Source organism: Malus sylvestris, chromosome 16, assembly GCF_916048215.2.
Source record: "Malus sylvestris chromosome 16, drMalSylv7.2, whole genome shotgun sequence".
Taxonomy (NCBI): Eukaryota; Viridiplantae; Streptophyta; class Magnoliopsida; order Rosales; family Rosaceae; genus Malus; species Malus sylvestris.
In genome coordinates this window covers 2602900-2624435 of record NC_062275.1, presented here as the reverse complement: position 1 = coordinate 2624435, position 21536 = coordinate 2602900, and the positions used below count along the sequence as shown (strand labels likewise).

The window sequence follows — 21536 nt, the reverse complement described above, 5'->3', positions numbered from 1 at the left end:
ATCTAATTCGTGGGTGCTTTTTGTTGTAAACTTGTGTGAAATGTGGATGAATTAAAGTGATGGTCAGTACTAGGGTTGGGGTGGGTTATCAATTGAAAAAGCGGGGCACCAGAGAGAGAGAGAGAGAGAGAGAGAGAGAGAGAGAGAGAGAGGGAGGGAGAGGGAGGGAGGTGTGAGAGAGCCAAATGGAAAATGGTGCGCTAAGTTTTCATGTGAGGGTTTGGCTTTGGAACCAAATGATGGGAAATCAGAATAATACCAACACTATACCATCCGTCCAAAATCTCAATCAAATCAGTCTTTCGCTTTCACGAGTAAGCGTGAAGAGACTGAACTCTCACACGCTGGATCCATCTTTCACAGGACAGCAGTAAGCGCAGAGGAGGCAGCTGATTGGCTTTTGATTTTCGTACTTTATGTCAACACTGGCGACTGCATGCCAACATGATTTCTTTACCTCTTTTATTGCTCCTTTCTCACTTGGGGGTAATCCAATCCAATCCAATGTAAAGAATCGGATTAGACACTCATGGCAATCCAACGAACCTGATTTGACACTCAAAAGCGGGACTGAATTCTAATAACTGAATTCTTCAGTGTTTAAATATTGGAGAATTAAAATATTAGTGGGACACGCACAAATTTTGAAATTCAACTCAAAAATTGAAGAGACTTTTCAGTGTGACCGGTACACGAGATGGTACATCAAGTGCGTTATTATACAAATGGTAGGATATGTGTGTTAAAAAGTTAATAACTTAAAAAATAAAAAATTTCATCACTTACATAAAAACACGTGGTGTACCAACTATGTTCTCGTCACAATAAAAAAAATTTCCAAAAATTGGGGAAATCAGAATGAACTTTTCCTCCCCATTATGCCTCCACTTATTTCTTAAAATTTCAAAATTGCCCTTCGTAATAACCCAACACCAAATTTTGTTCTCTCAGCAAAAGAAAATAAAAAATAAAAAATAAAAAGAATTAAAGTTTTTCTCACAAAGTAGAATGAAATTTGCTTCTAAAATAGATTACTAGAGTAGAGACAGTTTAGTAAATCACATTGATTTTCATTCCGATTCATGTGAATTAATAAACAACTAATATAGTTCAATACTATTCATACTCCGATTCTTGAAAATTTTAGAAAACAGCTCTAACGAGAATCTAATTATGATTCCACACATTCTAAATCCTCAATTCAATTCCACTTATTCTAATTACACATTAGGAAACGAGTCATCAATACATTCAAGATTTGTCGAAGAAAGAAGTCAACAAAATGAATTTATAAAAGACTTATGATCCCCCAAATTTAAATATCTTTACTTCAAGATACATTGAATCTTACAAGTTATTCAATTTAACACGAAACATAAAAACCAGGCAGAGGCATGATACGGTCTCCCTAATTTTCATTTTTCTTCTTTTGACAAAAGGATCACACACTAATCTAGGTTTCGGTCCATTTGGTATTTTCAAATATAAAAAGCTTGCTGGCACATAACATCAGTACAGCGAAGAGAGTGAGTTTTCAATTCGTATCAACTTACTGAATTCCGAAATTTTCAGTTTCGTGTCCCGCTAAGGTGTAACCTAAATCCCGCCCTTGCGATAGCTATCTCTCAGCGTGACAGTGCGATTGAACACGAGCTTCTCAGGAGTTGAATCCTTGTCAACTACAAAATATCCTGCATTACAGAAAGATAGTGTCTCCTCAGACAACTTCAATATACACTGTTGTCAACACACTTGAAAGAATACTTCTTGCCTCAAAAACATAATTAACTAGAGCAAGATTGGTTTAATTAATCGTCAAGGAAACAAACAAAGCTTTGAAATCAATCGAGAAATCAACGAACATGAAGTTGACGGTAACCTTTTTCTGACATGCAAGTTTTGGAATAAAGATGGCTTTGTATTCTTAAGAACCTTTTTCAAGTAGAAGAAGACTTAGAAACATACCAAGCCTTTCAAACTGGAAAGTGTCCCCAACAACAGCACTTCCAAGTGAGGGCACAGCATATGCATTGGGTATTACCACCTTGGATTGTGGGTTCAAATCAGCAAGCCAGTCTTCGAGCTCAGCAGGATTCTGACAGACAAACAAATTTCCGAAAGATTTAGAGAGAGAGAGGGAAGGAGGGAGGGAGGGAGAGAGAGAGAGAGAGAGAGAGAGAGAGAGAGAGTAATGATGGCCAACCTCTGAAAGGAACAGTCGGTCAAACAATCTGATTTCCACCTTGAGTGGATCAACACCTGGGGAAGGTTCAGAAACCCAGTGAAGCACCCCCTGTGGAATATACAAATTGACCGGTAAAAAAATAGACTACGAAGCACCAAAGCATAGTTTCCAAGCATCAAATAACAATCACAAGTGAAAAGATGAACCGTAGACCTTTGGCTTTGTCTTCTTTGTAGGATCATACTCAGCTCGTATCTCAAGAACAGTTTCCTTATCATCAGCTAATATGACATCCGTGCACTTAATAGGGAACGCATATCTGCAAACATGAACATAGATATTGTAACCCTGGACCCCAAATATGCTGAAGTGTAAAGTGAAAACTTGTAATCCGTATGTACCTGAGCAGGGCAGATTTACCAGGAGCAAGCCCAAAGTAATCCTTTGAATCTTTAAGTCGAAAATCAGACCGGTCAATATAAACAGTATTGGAAAAGGGAACCTGATGCGAAGGAAATTAAAAAATTCAGTGACAATTAAAGTACCTAAAGCTTGGAGCAACGTTTAATAAAAACAATATGCAGAATTCTTAACAAAAAAAGCCAAAACAAAGTGATTCTCCGTTTGTATTAATTCATCATTTCAGAAATAACCAACACATGAAAAATCCATGCATAAGTACTCAAATACTATAATTATTTGTCTAATCACGTGGAACCGGATAACATCAGACTAACAGAATTCAAGAGCAATGAACATTAAAACAGCCATGAAAAATATTCACAATCTCATATCTCAGCATTACCCCACATGCATAATAGAAATCAGCAAAATCAGGTTACCTTGTAGAAAGCAGATGCATCATCTGCTTGAGCATCAGGCCATTTCCTTGCTTCTAGATCCATTATAGTGCCAGCTTCCAGGTTTGTAATAACCACCTTAAATAAAAAATGATGAGTCATACACAGTTGGAAGAAAAATACCACCAGAAAACCAATGGCAGTAAGATACACACCTTGAGGGGATGTAGTACAGCTATCGTGCGAGGAGCTGTTTTATTTAGCTCCTCTCTTATGTGATACTCAAGTCGACTTAAATGTATCATACTACAATCACTGTCGCAGAAAGAATCACAAGGAAATATATGACAATGAAGAAGCACAATATACTAAGAGCACGAAAAGCAAGCTCGCGCACACACATATTCATACATATTCATACCTTCTAGTGATTCCAATTCCTCTAACAAAAGCATTTATTGCTGTTGAAGTAACACCCCTACGCCGTAGACCAGCCAGTGTCATAAGACGTGGGTCATCCCAACCATCAACCCAGTTCTGTGTCACTAGTCGATTTAACTGGAACATAAATGGTGGTTGTTAAGTGAGGAAAAGGCTCATGCATAACAATTATATATCGACATTATAACTCTTTAACAGAAGTAAGTTCAGTAGTTATCAAACATTATAACTCTTAACAGAAGTATGTTCAGTAGTTGACTCACCTTACGCTTTGACATGACAGTGTTACTGACATTCAGTCGTGAGTATTCCCATACATATGGCTGATAAAGTCCAAGGGCATTTAATAACCAGTAGTACGAAGCACGGCGAGTCTCAAATTCAAGTGTGCAAAGCTGCAATATTCAAATACAGGATGACTCAACCATCAACATTTGCATAATAGTGTGAAAACACAGAGGGAGGGAGAGAGATGCCCCAATGAATTATGATAAACTTGGCTTGATTTTACAATCATGATTCATGAATCGTGCCACAACTATTATTACAAAAGAATATCACTCAAAGCTAGAAAGCATACCGAATGTGTGATATCCTCAAGAGAATCAACAATGCAGTGAGCATAATCATAACTTGGATAGATACACCACTTGTCTCCAGCATGCGGATGGGGTGTAAACTGCACTAAGAAATTCACAATGTAACTATTAGGATGCCCATAAACTTGAGTAATCAGAAGAATTATTTAAGGTCCACACTTGCCTTGATACGATATGCAATAAGGTCATACATGTTATAATTATCACTCTGCATGTCTTGCTTCATTCTAAGGGTTGCTTTGCCTTCTTCGATTAGGCCTCGTCTCATATCCTCAAAAAGTTTCAATGACTCTGCAATTGGCCTGTCCCGCCAAGGGCTGTTCATTTTTTTCTCCCTGTACTCCTTTATCTCATCCGCTGTCTGAAACCAATGTTAACAAAAGTATCATTCTAAAACCAATGTTGATTTGTAAATAAAAACAATGTCATGAACACAAAGCAGAAGTCAACAATTGATAGTACCACACTACCACAGAGGATTGTATGCATGTAGAAAACTAAATTACCCCAGCGTACAAAACAATTTTCCAATTAAGTTTGAACAAAACCTGATGATCAACATAAGCATGACCTCTTCGTATGAGTTCCACTGCTAAATCGTACAGATCTTGAAAGTAATCACTGGTGTAAGTAATCTGCAGAAATCCAGCAGGTGTCAGCTGGCACAAAGACAAAAAACACTGTCAAGAAGACGTACCAACCAACTTTTTTACCTTGTAGGGCTCCCAACCCATCCACTTCACGATTTCCTGTATATGATCAATATATTCTTTCTTTTCAGCTTCTGGGTTTGTATCGTCAAACCTAAAAGTGATAAAGTAGGAATCAAATTTAAAAAACAGTACAGATAAAAAGTTCTTTCCCTTTCAAGTTAAAGAACATATACCAAATTTGAAAGAAGATTATAAAATATGCGACAGACAGTAGTTCAAATATGTCATCCTGGGAAATCAGAAATATTGTAATATTGTAATATTGTAACAGATTCTCTTAGTTCCAGATATTGCAAACAAGAAATTCCGGTAAGATTATCTTCAGAAAATAATACAAAAAAATGTACGTCATATGTGATCAAACAAATTTTGGCATCACCGACCATAACAAAATAATCAATGATGTGTTTTCATGTCTGTTTTGTTTTTCCCTCCTTAATGGGAAATGAAAAGTAAATTGTACTATAAAAGCTGACAAGGAGTGAGACTCACCGTAGGTAGCAGCCTCCATCCCTCTCTTTTGCCAGGCCAAAGTCAATAAACATTGCCTAATCAATAATTACAATATATTATGAGGAACAATTGCAGACAAAGCAAACACTGAATCTATCCTAGAACACAAATATATTTACCTTGGCATGACCTATATGTAGATACCCATTTGGTTCAGGAGGAAAGCGGGTCAAAACTTTCCCTCCGGTCCTGTTTAAGTGTTTCTCAAGCAATTCCCTTGTATTGGAACATCTCAAAATAGAACCATCACTAAAGAAAACAGAAGTATGAACCTGAAAAATGACAACAGGGTAACAAAATGTCAGAAGAGCGTAAATGAAAACACTTATTTTGTTTCTTCAGTATTTTGTCTGACTCTAAATATTACCTTGTACAAACAGTTGGAGGTATATTGTATTACGGGAAGAAGAACAAATAAAAATGGAAGTGCATACCTTATAATTATCCGATGGCTGAGGGAATATCGAGTATGGATTAAGAACTTCTTCAGATGGCTGTTCTGGAGTAGAAACAGCAACAATTTTTTCCTACACAAATGGAAAGGGAGGGGAAGGTTTCACAGTGTGCAGAGGTCATCGGTCAACTCTTAATAGGTTTCAGGAAAAATGCAGAAACATGGGAAAAATACTAACCTCTACTTTAGCAGGCTTCTCTTTCTTCTTTTTTGGAACCTTCTCATCATCTGCTGCTGTCCTTTCACCAAGTAATTCACGCAATTTTGCATCAATAAATTGCTGTCACAGAAAAAGATATGGCAGTCAGATATATTTTAGTGCAAAAATGTCTGCCTATCACTTACTTTTTCAGTTTTTCTATTAAAAAACCCAAGAAAAAAAAAATCTAACAATAAATAAAAGCGAAGTAAAATAAGATCACCTTTACAATTTTTGGATCAGCCCACGGATGCCTCTTCCTAACGTGTGCAAACAAATCACCCACTAGATGAAACAACAGAATGTGAAGTTTAGTAGTTTCAAACACAACATGCTGATGCAACATATAAAAGGAGATACGAAAAACTTTTATTATGAATTGGGGGTTATAGAAAAAATTTAACAAGAACACAGATGCGCGGGCACCACACAATTCGGAGCAACAGAGGTGACATGGATCCGAAAGTAGAGATACAACCCAACAAATTAATGGGTGAGAAGCAAGCATACAAGGACAATCAGACAGGAACCTCCTCCCTTGACTAAATATTTGTTGTATTCACATACACAGGACCATACAAAGGATCGTATTGGGTAACTCTACCTCTCTCCCTGAAAGAGGAAAGATAATTGTGCAAGAACATGTGTGCGACATGTCCAATTTCTCAAAACCAAAAGTAATTATGAGGCTTGAAGAACCATCAAAGAGCCAGAAGAAATAATAGCAATCAACCGATCTACGGTATTCTGGATGTGTCTATGTGAATCATCTGTTTCCCTTGTGTGTAACTAGAAAATCCTGGGTGGTAAAAAAAAAAAAAACTAACCATTTGTTCTATACCGCTGCTCCAAAATTGCAGTCTTATTCTCCTCAAAAACCTCATTAACAGTTTGTTTTATTTCTTCTTCGGAAACTTCAACACCTGCATGCCAAACACAAAGGTTAAATGTCTAATTGTAGAAAAAAAGAAAAGAAAAAAAAAGAGGATACTATTTACTAACATGATACAATTAATTCAAATTGAGACAATCTACGTGAAATGCAACTAGCAGAACAGATAAATGGAATCAGTAAGAACTTTCGTTAGACAGAAACATTAAAGTAACAATTTCAAAGCACGTTCAATGTACGTCGCAATTTATCTTACCAACACCACAAGCTTCTTCAAATTTATTTATATCAAAATTCTCTGGCCCCGTCGTTGCAAAAAATGAAAAAGCTGCTTCTAACTGGGCAGGGGTTTTAATCTGTAACATAAAAACCGTGTAAGAGAAGAAAAAGTAATTCAATAATCGACTGCAAGAATTATAAAACACTACGTATTTTAAATTCAAAACATTAAGAAGGTATGGTCACCAACCTTTGACGATACAATGTATTGCGCCAATTTTGGGCGATGCATAAGGGCATTTGCTGGGTGCTTCGTGGCAACCTGCCATAGATGATACAACACCAAGTGCATATAAAATCATTAACATTTATTCACTGTCATTGATATTTATTCAAACAAAGCTCCATGCAACTTCAAAGTCCGTCATCCAAACGCACCCTTATGGAACTATGATCCGTTTCGAGACAGACGGAGCTAAAGTAAATTCTACAGGGCTACAAATAACACTAAAATTTACTGGATTAATAGCTTAATCAAGAATGTTAACACATGGCTTAAAGTTAAACTACTGACCGTGTAGAGGAGATTACCAACTGTTCGACTGCATCCATCAGCAACCGCCGCCTGAAATTATTCAAAAAAATGAAGACTAAAACAATAAATCCGCGGAGTTCTAAATTGCATGCAATTGAATCGGTAGATACACAAAATGGAGAATAAGAAAAATCGAGGGAGTACCTCGTGAATGACGGCGGTGAGATTGGCGGTGACTTTGTTGTTGGCGATGGTGTTTTTGGCCGTTCGCTCGTCCAATCCGACCTTCAGGAAGAGCTCGAGGTTCTTCTCCTTCTCGGAGGACGAGCCGCCCTCGTCCTTGCCGGGCATCTCCGAAACGGGAAAGGAGCTTTTAAGGATTACGGAGCGAGCCTGCGTGTGACTTTCTAGGGTTTAGTCGGAGGAGGGCGCCAAGCAGACGAGGCAGTGGAGAGGGAATCGGATTGCGGCTGAGGGACTCTGGCAGGGAGAGAAACTGTGGTTTTCGAGTTTCTGTGGGCTTAAGCTTTACTTGGAATTGGATTGTCTTAAAACCCATTTAACCCACCTGATAAACTTGGGCTTCAAGCAACCCGACCCGTTAGTAAAACAAATTTTTTAAGTCGGGTGATAACGTTAGTGAGTTAAACAATTAGCTATTAGGGAAATGACAGTTGGTGAGAATCCAATGCGTACAACGATGTAAATGCATGATTACTTTTTGTCACTCTGATAAAGTGTCCATCTGCACATCATTTTTTATTTGTTTTTCTAGAAAATATCATTAGTCATTACTTTATTTTTCCATGTCCAACTTGAGCTTCATGCTTTCCTTTTCTTCTAGAGATTACATTTTGAGAATTTTTTTTTTTTTAGTTACAAAGGGACCCAAAGCCCAAGCATAACCGCTAAACAAATAAAGATGTCAGCTTAATGGGTTTACACAAACAACTCCAGTCATAGCAACCCAAACCAAAAATTAAAGGAGGAGGGTCAGTCAACATAATACAGCTCAGGTTAAAAGAAAAACTCAGGTTTACCAAACCATCAACCACCACTTAAATCACATTGACCAAACTAAGAAGGTTGAATTAATTTAAATAGTTTGAGAAAATTATAATAAAAAAAAGTTAGGTCCCAATTGTCCTCTACAACCGAAAAATATCTTGGCGTGGTTTATTCATTTACGAGTCAGTTGTTAGAGGCAATTGGTATCAAAATCTGGTTTCAGCAAGCAACTAAGCCCAACCAAACTCCACACAAAGAGTCAAATGCCAAAAGAACGGCCGAGGTATAGAATTATAAGAATTGGAAAAGGATAAATAAAATTAATGTAAAGAATTAGGGAGCAAATATTGCGTAAATATTACATCAGGATGTGGCTGTATAAAATCTAGTTCATTTTTCTTCTTTCGGATAAAGAAGAAGGAAGAATTCGAAGTCCCTGCGGACTACAAATCCCTAAAAAATCTTCTGTTCACTCCCACCCTGTACAATTGTAGTTCTGTTGATTTGGCGGTAATGCTAATCTTCGTGTTGGCAGGCACAAAGAAAACCTCACCCTCTTCAACTAAATCATCACCCTCCACCACTATATCATCCTCGGACAGACCTGCATCAAAATGTCCCTTCCCGGCTGTAAACAGGAAAAGAGATGGTCCTAGGACTGAAGGAAAAACCACCGATGCAGAGCGAGGAATGTTACAGCAGTCGACTTCAAATTCTTCAAAAGGTGGGAGATACCTCGTTGTGTAAGGATTCAAAGAAACGCCTTGCATAATTTCTGGAGAGCCCTGCAAAACAACGTAGACAGATTAGATGCAGCTCATACTAATAAATAAATAAAACATACGAAATCCCCAAGGCTCAGTCATACGACATTCAGCAATCATATGAGCAAGAGAAAAAGCAGTTGTGAAGCAAAAGCAAACAAGAATTTAGGACGCTCATCTCCTCCAAAAGGCGTGATGGCATCCAGCCAAGCATCTATGTATGATACAATTAAAAAGTCAAGGCAAATGCGTAAACCTAATGTTCTATTGGACAACAGTGACAGATCTCTATAGAAACGGAAAGAGGCAATCTGGATAATCGAGAATCAAAATTTCTGATTACCTGTCTGTATTTGAGCATAGAAAGAAGTGTTTGAACATCCAGTGGTTTTGAAGTAAGGCCGGCACGGACAACATTGTCAGAAGTTGCCATACACTCTATGCATTCACCAGAAATATATGCATGAGGTTCATTCGGCCCAAGACTAATAGCTTCACCACGGTTCAGCTTCACATAGTTAAGAAAAAACGCTGCTATTGCACCAACGTCATCTGGGTATTGACTCTCCAACCTGAGTACCAGTTGTTCTTTAACCGTCAAAAGCCTTTTCTGGTTCAATGAAAGAGAAAATATTGTAATTGTAGAAAACCTAGTGATGCATAAACATGATGGATCATGGTGGAACCCTATAGTTATACTGACCATTCAAACAACAACGTTCCTCTATTACTTTCAAATTGGGTATACACTGATAGTAGCACATCTAACTCTGATTTTAGTTACTGTGGGTTATATCCTTCAATTCGATTAGAAGAAAGCAACTATTTAATGGCAACATTTACAGCTAACACAACTTGAATTTACCTTTTTCTCTAAATTAAGACGTCTTTTCAGTCTAGAAATCATGTCAGCAATTGTATCTTTACTTAGTAACATAAGTCGAGTGAAGATGGACTCTATATCTGTTTTTGCATTCCCATTCTCATGATGCTCACTACCAAGTAGAATTCGCTCTGCGTCTGCAACCACAACCAATTCTGCAATCTCGGGAACACTATTAAGCATGTCCTTGAGCTCCTGGAATATATAAGATATGCAATTAAAAACAAATGAATAAAATGGAATAAGGGAAATTGTTTGATAACTATAAAAGAATGCAATTAGTTTATAAGTTATTTCTTATTTCTTGTTCCTTTATGTCCTAAACATTGGTTTACTTCTTAATTTGCTTATGTCTCCTCTCTTACCGTTGCATGGTTCATATGAATACGTTTTATAAAATCTTTCTAAGTTGAGGGTAAAAAGTGAAATGCATTTCAGGTTCACTTAAGAAAGTTAAAAACTTGATTTCAACTGCTTCTTTACATATTGTTTTCAACTACATTCCTTTACTTCTTTACCGCAAGACAACTTCCGGTGGAACTGATTGCTAAAGCTAAAAGCAAAAGCAGAGTTTATGCTTCCTTATTAATTACTATGGATCTGATCCATTGCAACTATAATCGACAATTTTACGAGAAATTGATAAGAAACACCATCTAATCATAGCTACACTATTAGAAAGATCAAATTCACTACAAGCACAATAACTAAATGGCATCGAATGATGTTACGTATTTTACCTTGACACTGATAAACCCACAAAGTGCCTCGAACTCCGTCAATGCCAATGCCATTTCAGGCTTGTGATTGTCATCTCTATAAACACTTGGGTGTGACTTGTGCAACACCCTAGCCAGTTCTTTATCCGGATGAGCCTGTATCGACAACGCCTTCCCAACCGAAAGCACCTACAATCCACAACAATCCCAAAACTCCATAATCTTGCCAGGGAAATCACTAGCATTTTGCAGGACAAAGTTCAAAACCTCAGATTCACAATGTGTTACCAGATAACAATAACAAAATGCAAACACAATACACACACACACACTACCATTTGCTATTCAATTTTCTTTTCTATATTCAGCATTTTCTCAGCAACCAAACAACAAACAGAAACCATACCTTAAACAAGAACGGAAGATCAGCACCCCACTTGTCAACCACCTTGTCGCCAAGCACACTGGGATCCTGCGAGATCCAGGCCTTGAGACTCAAGGGCTCCGACCCGGAATCCGCATAGGACGGCCCAGATTCATGAGTCCCGATCCAGAACTCGGCGTACGGTCTGCCCGAGTCGATGTCGGACCCGGAATTGAGCGCGAAAAGCCTGGCGACCTTGGAATTGCGGCCGAAAATACCCCAATCGTAATTCTTGACGGAGCATCTCAGCCTGACGGGGCGGTGGATCCGCTTGCGCTTCTTCTTCATGTTCTTGTCCCACGGCGGCTCCATTTGCTCCATTTTCTCATTTGCTCCATGTTCTTGTCCCATGATGCACCGAATCCGCCCAAATTGCAGGGAATAAAAGACGGTCTGGAGGGAATTTAAGGTCGTGTCGTTTGTGGAAATCTGGAGGGTAACCAGTCAACTGCCAGCGTCGTCCCGCTGGCGGGTCGGATCCGGGTCTAGATCTGACGACTTTTCAATTCAATTTTTCCGCCATGACTTTTTTTTGGTAAAAGCCGCGTCGCCTCTGAGGGGCTGTTTGGGTATTTTACGTGTTGGTTCAGTTGCTGATATTTATGTTGAGTAATTTGTGGTTAATGTATTTTTAATGCGTAAACGACAACGTTTGGTGGGTCGAAATCTAGCTCCGTTTTACTTAACGACCACTTTCTGGGTTATGCTTAAATAGTTTCCCAAACAGCGACCACGTGGTTTGACCCCAAAAAAACATTGCCCATGTGGGAGGTGGGACGAGGAATGTACAAACCCAGCAAATTGGGGGAGACTGACATCATGGTACGTGGCCCTATATCATGCTACTGTGAATAATTTGAGTAATAGTCCCTTAATCATAGCTCAATTGAAGTTTTGATCCTTAATTATAATTTCGTGAGTATTGATTTTTGAACTTATAATAATGTAGAGCTTGTCGTTTTTAAACTCTTTATTATTATTGATCCACAGTATAACAAGTTTATGACCAATATTCACGAACTTTTAGCTCATGAACCAAAACTCTAAGTGGACCATGGTTGAAAGACTATTACTTTAATTTTATCTTCACTATTAACCTAGAGATCAAGGAGTCCTGGTGATTTCTTGGAGGAATCCTTATTGTTTAGGTCAATAGTGGTATTAGCGCATGTGTCCAAATTGTCATTGGACACAAATAAGTGTGTTACACATTAGTAGTGAATCACTAATAGTTGTGTCAAATTGTGTTCGTGCATAGTTTGTACTTGCACATGCATTCTATGATTACAAGTTGTGATCGCATCAGTCGTGCATAACTGCATGATAAAGGATAAGATCATCTGTATTTTGATCAGATGTAACTTTAGTTCTACCTCATGTGAGATCTATCCTAATAAACCAACACTATGGAAGTCTCTTTTGTGCGGCTGCTCATCATGGATCCCACTTCAATCTAGTGCTAATTCATGTATAATTCATGTTGGCTTTATGTTGAGAGCGATGGAAGGATTGAAGTCTAATACAAGTGCTTAAAAGATTTTAAGCCTCTTCATACTTTGCCAACTGATTTCATGTTAGACGCTAACATTCTAACACAATATTTATGTGATCAGGTCCAACTGTCCCATATGTTCCTACATATCAAATTCAAATAACTTTGAGTCTCTCCGCATATTTTTGCGTTGAATACTCTCACATCCTAACATGATCACATACTTTTGCTTTAAGGATTTGTTTATAGTTGACTCATGAGCCTCAATCACCCATCATTCTCCTAGCTTTAGGTTTAGATTTGGTACAACTTCATTGTGTCTTTGCCCTAATAAGGTTGGAGTCCGGATCCTCGTCAAATCCTCTTTGTAAGGATCCTGAGATTCGTGAATCGTGTTCGTTCATCGTATATCGTGCGATCATAAATCATTTTAAATATTTTTATTTAAAAAATAAACATGAACAATACTTGACAAAAACTGACCACACGATTTACGACGAACGGACATGATTTACATATCCTCAAGATCCTCACCAAAAAGATCCGGAGAGGATCCTGTTGGATAAGGTTGCACCTAGTTTGAGCAGAACAAATAATGCCTATACAAAACAACATTATGGGGCTAACTCCCAAATTGACCCTACATCGCGTGACACATTATTGTTGCCTCATCAAATCATCAATATTCTGCCAACCAATTAGGCAACAAATTCCACACCTTTGATTTACTTCTCTAAATTATTTTCCACAGTTATGGATTTGGAAGAGGGTGAGTATTGGTACAATAGAAAAATTATTTTTTTGTGATCGAAAAGTCATAGGTTTAAATCGTAAAAATAATCTATTTATAAAATAAGAGTAAATATGAATGTTATGACGTTCATTTCAGACATTAACAGACCAAGAAACCTTGTTGCTTTGGAGTCGCCTTTTAGTTTTGAATTTGGAACTTGCTGAATTGGATTTCTAATCCAAATGACCTTTTAGATCTTAATGTACCTTCTGTCTAAATATCAAAAATATATATTAAGATTAATCAACTAGATCCACCCCAAAAACCAGTTGCTTTTTTCCCCATGCAATTTTTGTTCCCTTTCATGCAGAGATATCGGAATTTTGGGTTTTTATAATCTGCAGAATATACATAACAGTACTATATAAATATTCACATGGATTATTACTAATTGAGTTCAGAAATGAACAATTTAATCAGATGGCTCCTGCCAAAAATTTATTTTCTTTATCTGTGCACTTCCGTCCATTCATTCATAGGCGCACCTTCCTATCAGCTTGGTTGTGATTGACGCATTTTAACCATACAAAAGTCATAATAAAAGCTATTAAGTTATTTAGTCATCATTTAACGAACTGTGTTGACAATAGTCGACATTTTCAATTTGAATTAACATAACTGAAGCCATAGAATCAGGCGACCAAGATGTATATTCAGTTTGAATTAACGACATTGCTTCAAGTTCGGTTGATTATCTATCAAAGTCTCATCCGGCGAGGAGTCTTTGATTCTTTCGCCGAACGAGGTCATTACATTCAGCTTCCCAGTCGAGTAAAGTGTTCTATGATTGATTATTTCTAGGTACACGATTTAGCATTTTGACAAACAACATTCACTATCAAGACGCTTATCTCTTTTGAGTATGTTTCCTTACAGCCTAATACCGATTCGACGCACCTATACTCTTATGAATATAGTCGAGGTAGCCGAACCTGGTATAGAAGATCTTGAACTTCGAAGTGATTTAAGCAACCTAGTCCTTAGGTTTTAGAACCCAAGGTCGAGATATGTTCCTTCCTCGACCGTGATTGCTCGAGTGCAAAAATCAACAACGCATTGACACCACCACCACATCAATGTTACTCACTGATTGAGCTCGGTCGCAAGTTGGCATGCCCGTGTCCATCAGAATGATATAATTAGCTCATTCGTTATTTGGTTTACGCATCACGTAAGCTTAATAGTTTTTAAGGTAAACACGAACCTCTTTCCCAAAATCTACAAATTCCTAATCGTTCAGTTACAAAGTGTACAAACGAACAGACAATTATGGCTTTGTTGGACTTTAAATCCCTAGTGCCTCACTTTCACTCTGTTATTCCTCTCCCTTAAAAGTAAAAGTTTCATTGGAAACCCCCATACGGGTCTTCTTATCTAGCCTTTCGGTGCTTAAATTAAACCAGTTTGATTTCCTTCTCTTTATCTTTCTCTTTTTGTTCTGATAACTTTGGGGCAAAGGCAATATAACCACTTCTGCAATCTGCACATATTGTTTTGAAATCCTCCCAGTGCTGCTGGAATGTCTCAGATATGCTCGAAGCGCAGGCAAAATGAGAAAGCTAAAGCTGCTGCTTCCGACTTCTCATTCCCACAATTCAAATTCCTTTCGAATTTTCACTTCTTTTGACTCCGACTCTGCCGACATTCAGTGCCATTCTCGGCTCTCTGCTGGATTTTAAAACTTGTTTCAGGCACTTCTGTTTGAATTCGTTAACATTTTGTTAGTTGTTTTGGAGCAACCATGGCCATTGAGGTATGCTCGGAGATTTCGAGCCCCGGATTCAGTCCAAGAATTTCATTCTCCCATGATCTGGATAAGAAGAATCATGACTCGAACCAAGGGCAACGGTTAGACTCCTCTCTCTTGGATTCCACTTCTGATTTCGACTTCTGCATTGTAAACAATCTCAAGCTGGAGTTGTCTTCGGCGGACGAGCTTTTCTCCAATGGGAAGATCCTCCCTGTCCAAATCAAGAGAAATCTCAACGCTGCCGAAGACACCCACCGGCCTGACGTTCCTCGCCAGGCTCGTGAGAGGGCAGTTCCTCCAGCCCTTGCTCATCACTCAAAACCTCTAAATACAGAGAGGCTGAAAACAGAGGAGAAGAAGAAGAGGTTGAAAGAATTTCTAGACACCAACGCCGATGCAGATGAAACCGACAACCCTCCAACAGCAAAGCCATTCTGGCAGTTCCGGCGGAGCAGCAGCCTCAACTGCGACGCTGCCCGCGGCAAGAGCCTAATCCGCCCGCTGCAGTTTCTTTCGAGAAGCAACTCAACAGGGTCGGCTCCAAACCCAAATCAAAAGCAAGCATTGCCTCCAAAGGAAAGAACAACAACAATTCATCAGAAGCAGCAGCATTTGCGGAAACAGACGTCGGTTTCGAGTAGAAGATCGTCGTCTGCGTCCTCGTGCTCGAGTACATATTATCCTTACAACAACATGAATCAAAAGCCTGCGTTGAGAAGGAGTGGATCTTACGGCAATGGGGTTAGAAACAACCCTGTCCTGAACCTCCCACCGCCATACATTTCCAAAGTTACCGTGAGTTTTTTCGGGTTCGGTTCTCTCTTCTGTAGTGGTAAATTTAGAAAGAAGAAGAAATGACTACGAGTTAAATCTTCCAAGTACAGATGAAACTAGCTGTCTGCAATCTTGTATTATTAGCTAGCATGTGCATACTCTGTAAAATGAAGAAAATTTTAGCGGTAAAAAATGTGAGGAATTTTTTATGATCATGGGTAAATTTGATTGTTGGAAGGGTGAAAAGTAGAGTGGAAAAAGTGTTAATGGAATCCTAAAGAACAGGAAATTCAGGTCTTTGGTTTGTGTGAAAGATAGATCGAAGCTCATTTGTGTGAGGTGAGGGAGCATAATAAGTTAATAGGACCGTTGGATTCAATTTGAACCGTCCGGATTACCTGGTTCTTAGACTGTTGACAATAAAATCCAGGAATGATGTCTGTCCCAGTAAATGTGGATGCTTTATCATGTTACTGGGTTAGGAGACAGACGAACAACTCTCACATCCCTTTCTTTCTTTTCTGCTTTTTGATTCCTTTTCAAATTTCTAAATAAGTAAATTTGACTATCTTTTTCTTCTTTTGAAATTTGATAAAACAATTCTTTTGGTTTTCTGTATATTTAGAGTTTAGAAATAATTGATTTGCATAAGATGCTTCGTTTTTGTTTTTATATTGTAGGATTAGGACAAAAACAGTGTGCTTCAAGGGAATGTTAACAATCAATCATAGAGACCAAGGGGGCTTAAACTTTTAATTTAATAATTTACACTTTGGTTCTATGAAGCTAGCTCAAAAGTTTCTCTTACAAGCGTGGGTTGGGTCGGTCAGATAGTGCAATGTGTATGTCTCCCTTCGTTCAAATTCAAATTCTCATTCCACGTAGGTTAGAGTAGTTTACATTAGAATATTGCATCAAAATGATTTGTTTCGCTGTATAATGTCTAAAAATTTTGGGCGATTGCTTGTTATTTACACTTTGGTTCCATGAAGCTAGCTCAAAAGTTTCTCTCTCACAGACATGGGTTGGGTCAGTTGGACAGTGCAGTGTGTCTGTCTCCCTTCGTTCAAATTCAAATTCTCATTCCCCGTAGGTTAGAGTAGTTTAGATTAGAATATTGTGTCAAAATGATTTGTTTCTCTGTATAATGTCTGAAGATTTTGGGTGATGGCTCGTTGTTTTTATTTGGCAAATAGTAACTTCATTAGCTAAAACAGCTACAAACACTGGCAACAAGAAAAAGTTGCGGCAACAAGGAGGAGGGAGGAAGTTCAAGCTCAAACAATAACAAAGACACGGTCGAAATCAGAAAACAAGGCTCGTTTACTTATCAGTAATGAGGTAATAAGACATCGGATAACTTCAGAACGAGAAAAAGTAAGAAAAGAAAATTGGATTAAAACCTCCCCCTTAATTAAATTCCTGAAATTGGATTATTCCATTACGGAATTGGATAATTTGGCTGATTTCGTACACGATACATAATCAAAGCAACAATGTGGCGGTCTGAGGAGCATGAGCACGCTCAATTGCAACATTCTGCTGCCATCATGGACGGCAAAAGGCCCCTTAAATGGAGGTACAACTGGGTTGGGCCTCAACAATTGAACGACAGGAAACTTGGAACTGAGAACCCAAAGACAACAACTATAGGCGAACGCGTAATCACGGCAAGGACAAGTTGCCGAGTCAAACAACAGCCTTGGAGTTACACACGGGTTTCTGCCGAAAGAATGACAGGTCATCCAGTTCCCGGAACAAAACCCACGAGTCAAAGTGCAAGTCAAACAAATAAGTAGGCTATGGGGTAGGCCAATCCCAGGATGGGAAAAGGTCCTGCAGAGACCAGATAGCAAGAGAGAGACTTCTCCGCGCACTGGAAATCACCGTGAAGTCTCGTGTCAGTGATACAATGCAACAGCAAATGCTAAGATCATTGATTACGGGACGTTGATCAAGGATCACCAACGTACAGAACTCCATACTGTTTTAAGAGTATGATGGAATCTGTGAAGGATTGACTTTAAACAGTAGCATGCCTTCCTATAGGCAATAAACAAAACAAGAAAACAAAGATTATCCATCTCATACCAGAAGGATAGGATGCAAATGACGAGCATTATATTGCTAAAAATTTCATAAATTCGACATTATTCACCAGATAAAATCTCGAAAATTTGATTACCGATAAACAATGACCAAGGAAGTATTATGCATAATGTTGCAGAAATTTAGTGTGATGACAGTCAGCAAGGAAAGAAATGAAAAGATTGCAGAACAGTGAAGATTAATATTACTAATTAAGCGAAACAAAGATGTTAGATACGGGTGGTTGAGCAGCGCAGAGCAGGCAATTTTGTGACGTGTGAATTGTGGTCTGTGGTGAGCAGTTACGTGCCAAGGCTCCATGCAAGAAATTCACACCAGAAACCAAAACGCAAGCAAAAAGTAAGAGCAACCAAGTGTTTCCGGTCCAGCCTACAAGCGTTGAAGCTACACTACTTCCATGAAACCGAGACCCAAAACAAGTCATCGTTGGATTTGCATTTAGCTCAGAAGTTCAAGTACATTCCAAAGAACATGTTTATTAAATACTTTACAACGTGCCGAAAAGAAGGAAATTTACAAATCCGTTTCCATACAAACAATTAATTCCCTACCACTCTTCTCTTTTCAATCTCTTGTTTCAAAAATGATGTAAATCAACAGAACAAGTAAAAGATTCAAAATTGTCAAGTAGTATGAGGCCAAGAATGCACCAAGAAGGAAAACGAAAACAAAGATGAACACCGGGAACACTGATACCAAATGCAACTGATATTATATTAGACAGTCACTGAAAAGGAAAAACCTAGCTCGGAGCACAAATGTTATTTTCCATATAACCGCATCGGCCAGATTTCCCTTATTTACATTTTATTCAGAAAAAACAAAGGTAGATGAATTATAATTAACAAACAAAATTAGTTCCAAAGCAACTGAACATTCAGCAGTAACAGGGGATTTGATGCTTTTCATCAAAACTCCAATGTGTATGTGTGTGTGGGCATACCCACTAATCAGCTTTGCAAGCAGCAGCAGCAGTCGGGAAACAAACGTAGCCTTGAAACACTCCACATAAGCCGGCATTGCCCGGATCGCTACCTCTGCAAAAAAGAATGAGCAAACAGTTCAGAACTAAACAAACTTGTGATTTGAAAATGTGCGAAAGAAAGAAAAGCGGGAACTTTGAATTCCATAATCTTCATAACTCATGAAAACTTGAAAACCCCAAGAAAATTAATCAGCCAAATTGGGGAAAATTCCATAATTTAGAGACCCAAGTTTCTTCAGTGACTCAGTGTTGATCAAACATTCAAATCAATGAAACGTTTGAAGACGAAGACTTTTGAGGTTATGAGAGAGAAGTCAGAAGAAAGCAATCACCTTTGTATTTTCAGGGACCTCAGGAACCTTGTACGTCTCCGCCGATACCTCAGTCAACCACGTACAGGGAAACAAACCCTGCAGCAAGAACAACCATCGTCAACAACAACCGCCGTCAGTTAATTTGATAAACAAACAGAGAGGCGGAGAGGGAAGAAACTAAAAGGAGGATCACGATTTATGAATTTGGGAATTTGACTTACTTCCAATTGCTTCTGAACATTTCTTGGCCGCCTCTTTGGGCGACGGGGAGGGCGGTGGCCGAGCATCTTCATGAAATCTTCCTCGATCTCCTTCTTGGTGAGCGTCAATGAGAACTTGGGCCTCTCCTCCTCCTTATTCTTCTCCGGACCCGAACCCGAACCCGAACCCGAAGCCCCTCTGACTAGCCTTGGCGACTTCACACCATTGTTACCCTCACTCCTCAACGGCGAGTAATTCACCTTCTTCTCCTCGATTCTCACCCCCTTGGCAGCACCACCGCCGCCGATTGGAGACTTGCACGCCGCCCTTCTCGTCCTCAGATTCCATGGCCTCGCCTCCGGTGGCTCCGGCGCCACCGGAGGTTCCGATTCACCAACCTCCGCCATCTCAACATCCTCCTCTTCCGCCGCCACGTGAGTATCAGCAGCCGCCCCCGCCACTGCCACCTCCTCCTCCCTCAAAATCTCGTCTTTCATCTTATCCGCCGCCGTCTTGAGATCAAACATGAGCTTCTGCCTAAACGCATCGATCCCTTCCTCCGCGTCGTCGTTCTCGATCCTCGGCCTCGAGGGCCGAAACTTGCGCTTCTCGAACTCCAAATCCCTCCGCCGAGACATAACCGCCGGCGAGCTCTCAATCCTCTGAGCCGACGATCGCCGATTAACCCCAGACCCTTCCCCGCCACTCCCGCCGGCGTCGGAGCTCTCCTTCTGGCACCGCAGGTACTTCTGGTTCCCCCACTTCAAATCCCACGGCAAGTTGAAATTGTGCAGAGGCTTCGTCCTCTCAGAACCCATCGCCATGGACTTCGCCTCCACTCTCTCCTCCTCCTCCGACCCACCTATATACACCATTTATCGGAAACTCAGACCAAAGAGAGCCACTCTCAGATCACAGCTCTCTCTCTGTTTCTCGCGCCTCCTCTGATTTTCTCGGAAAATCTCGGAATTTTCTGGGAAAAAGGGAGAGTTTTTCTATTGAGATTGTTGTTGTTATTGTTTTGTTTTTCTCTCGCATATCGCCGGGAAACGTAAGTTTACGAGTGCGCGGCGAGAGCCAATTGAGAGACTCCGAGAGAACGTTTTAACGTTCAGATTATATATACTGCGGTTTTTTTTTTTTTTTCTTTTTTCCTTTTCCTCTTTGGGTCACTGCTAACGTGCACACTTGGTGCATTTTCCGCACCGCTGAGGTTTCCCGGGTGATGCGTCGTTTTTGAGTGAGGCTTTGCCCTCATCCACCCTCCCATTTGAAGTTTACCTCCTTGATCTCTTCTCCCAGCCGTTGATTTAAAATTATTTTGTTTTAATTCTAAAAAATGAAAATGATTTTCATTTAATATTTTTCCTTTTGGTGGCAAAATTCATTTTTGTAAAGCGTGACATATTTTTCCTCACAAAAATTCCAACATGTGTACATGTAATTGTGTAGTGTAGTGTTCGAACCTTGACAATAATAATCGAATCTCACAATTTTAAGTTTGACAATAATTATCGAATCTCGTAATTTTAAGCGGTTATAGAAATGAGTGAAAGAACAAAAACCAACGTGTGGATAAGAAAAACTGGTTATGGTGAATTATTTACTGTATTACTATACATTGTTGGATACGGTCGGACCGCTTTGGTCAAATTTTGTTCTTTCTTTCTAATTATTCTCAACGAAATTGATTTGAATTACTTTATTGTTCGACGTTGTAGGATATGATTAAACCACGCCATTCAATTTTTTTAATTTTTTTCTAATTAT

At 39.1% G+C, this 21536-nt stretch overlaps 4 protein-coding genes across 4 annotated transcripts; 1 reads left to right on the top strand and 3 right to left on the bottom strand.

Moving 5' to 3' along the window:
- Positions 1–1274: 1274 nt before the first annotated feature.
- LOC126608785 (glutamine--tRNA ligase-like) lies at positions 1275–8083 on the bottom strand. The gene is made up of 23 exons (XM_050276778.1): positions 7755–8083; positions 7590–7640; positions 7266–7337; positions 7053–7152; positions 6732–6827; positions 6128–6189; positions 5884–5985; positions 5686–5778; positions 5371–5523; positions 5231–5286; positions 4739–4829; positions 4574–4660; positions 4189–4386; positions 4007–4105; positions 3690–3821; positions 3407–3543; positions 3201–3300; positions 3028–3123; positions 2587–2687; positions 2399–2504; positions 2204–2293; positions 1966–2095; positions 1275–1691 (listed from the first exon to the last, which is right to left on the bottom strand). The coding sequence occupies exons 1-23, from the start codon at positions 7899–7901 to the stop codon at positions 1597–1599; spliced, it is 2394 nt and encodes a 797-aa protein (XP_050132735.1). The 5' UTR covers positions 7902–8083; the 3' UTR covers positions 1275–1596.
- A 775-nt stretch (positions 8084–8858) lies between these two features.
- Positions 8859–11835, bottom strand: LOC126608800 (mannose-6-phosphate isomerase 1-like). The gene is made up of 5 exons (XM_050276802.1): positions 11331–11835; positions 10946–11113; positions 10188–10400; positions 9666–9932; positions 8859–9343 (listed from the first exon to the last, which is right to left on the bottom strand). Exons 1-5 carry the CDS (start codon positions 11697–11699, stop codon positions 9002–9004), a joined length of 1359 nt encoding a protein of 452 aa, XP_050132759.1. The 5' UTR covers positions 11700–11835; the 3' UTR covers positions 8859–9001.
- A 3069-nt stretch (positions 11836–14904) lies between these two features.
- On the top strand, positions 14905–16542 carry LOC126608816 (uncharacterized). Its single transcript, XM_050276822.1, has one exon. It carries the CDS (start codon positions 15375–15377, stop codon positions 16239–16241), a length of 867 nt encoding a protein of 288 aa, XP_050132779.1. The 5' UTR covers positions 14905–15374; the 3' UTR covers positions 16242–16542.
- A 2414-nt stretch (positions 16543–18956) lies between these two features.
- On the bottom strand, positions 18957–20871 carry LOC126608815 (uncharacterized). The gene is made up of 3 exons (XM_050276821.1): positions 19787–20871; positions 19584–19661; positions 18957–19303 (listed from the first exon to the last, which is right to left on the bottom strand). The coding sequence occupies exons 1-3, from the start codon at positions 20639–20641 to the stop codon at positions 19298–19300; spliced, it is 939 nt and encodes a 312-aa protein (XP_050132778.1). The 5' UTR covers positions 20642–20871; the 3' UTR covers positions 18957–19297.
- Between the last annotated feature and the right edge of the window lie 665 nt (positions 20872–21536).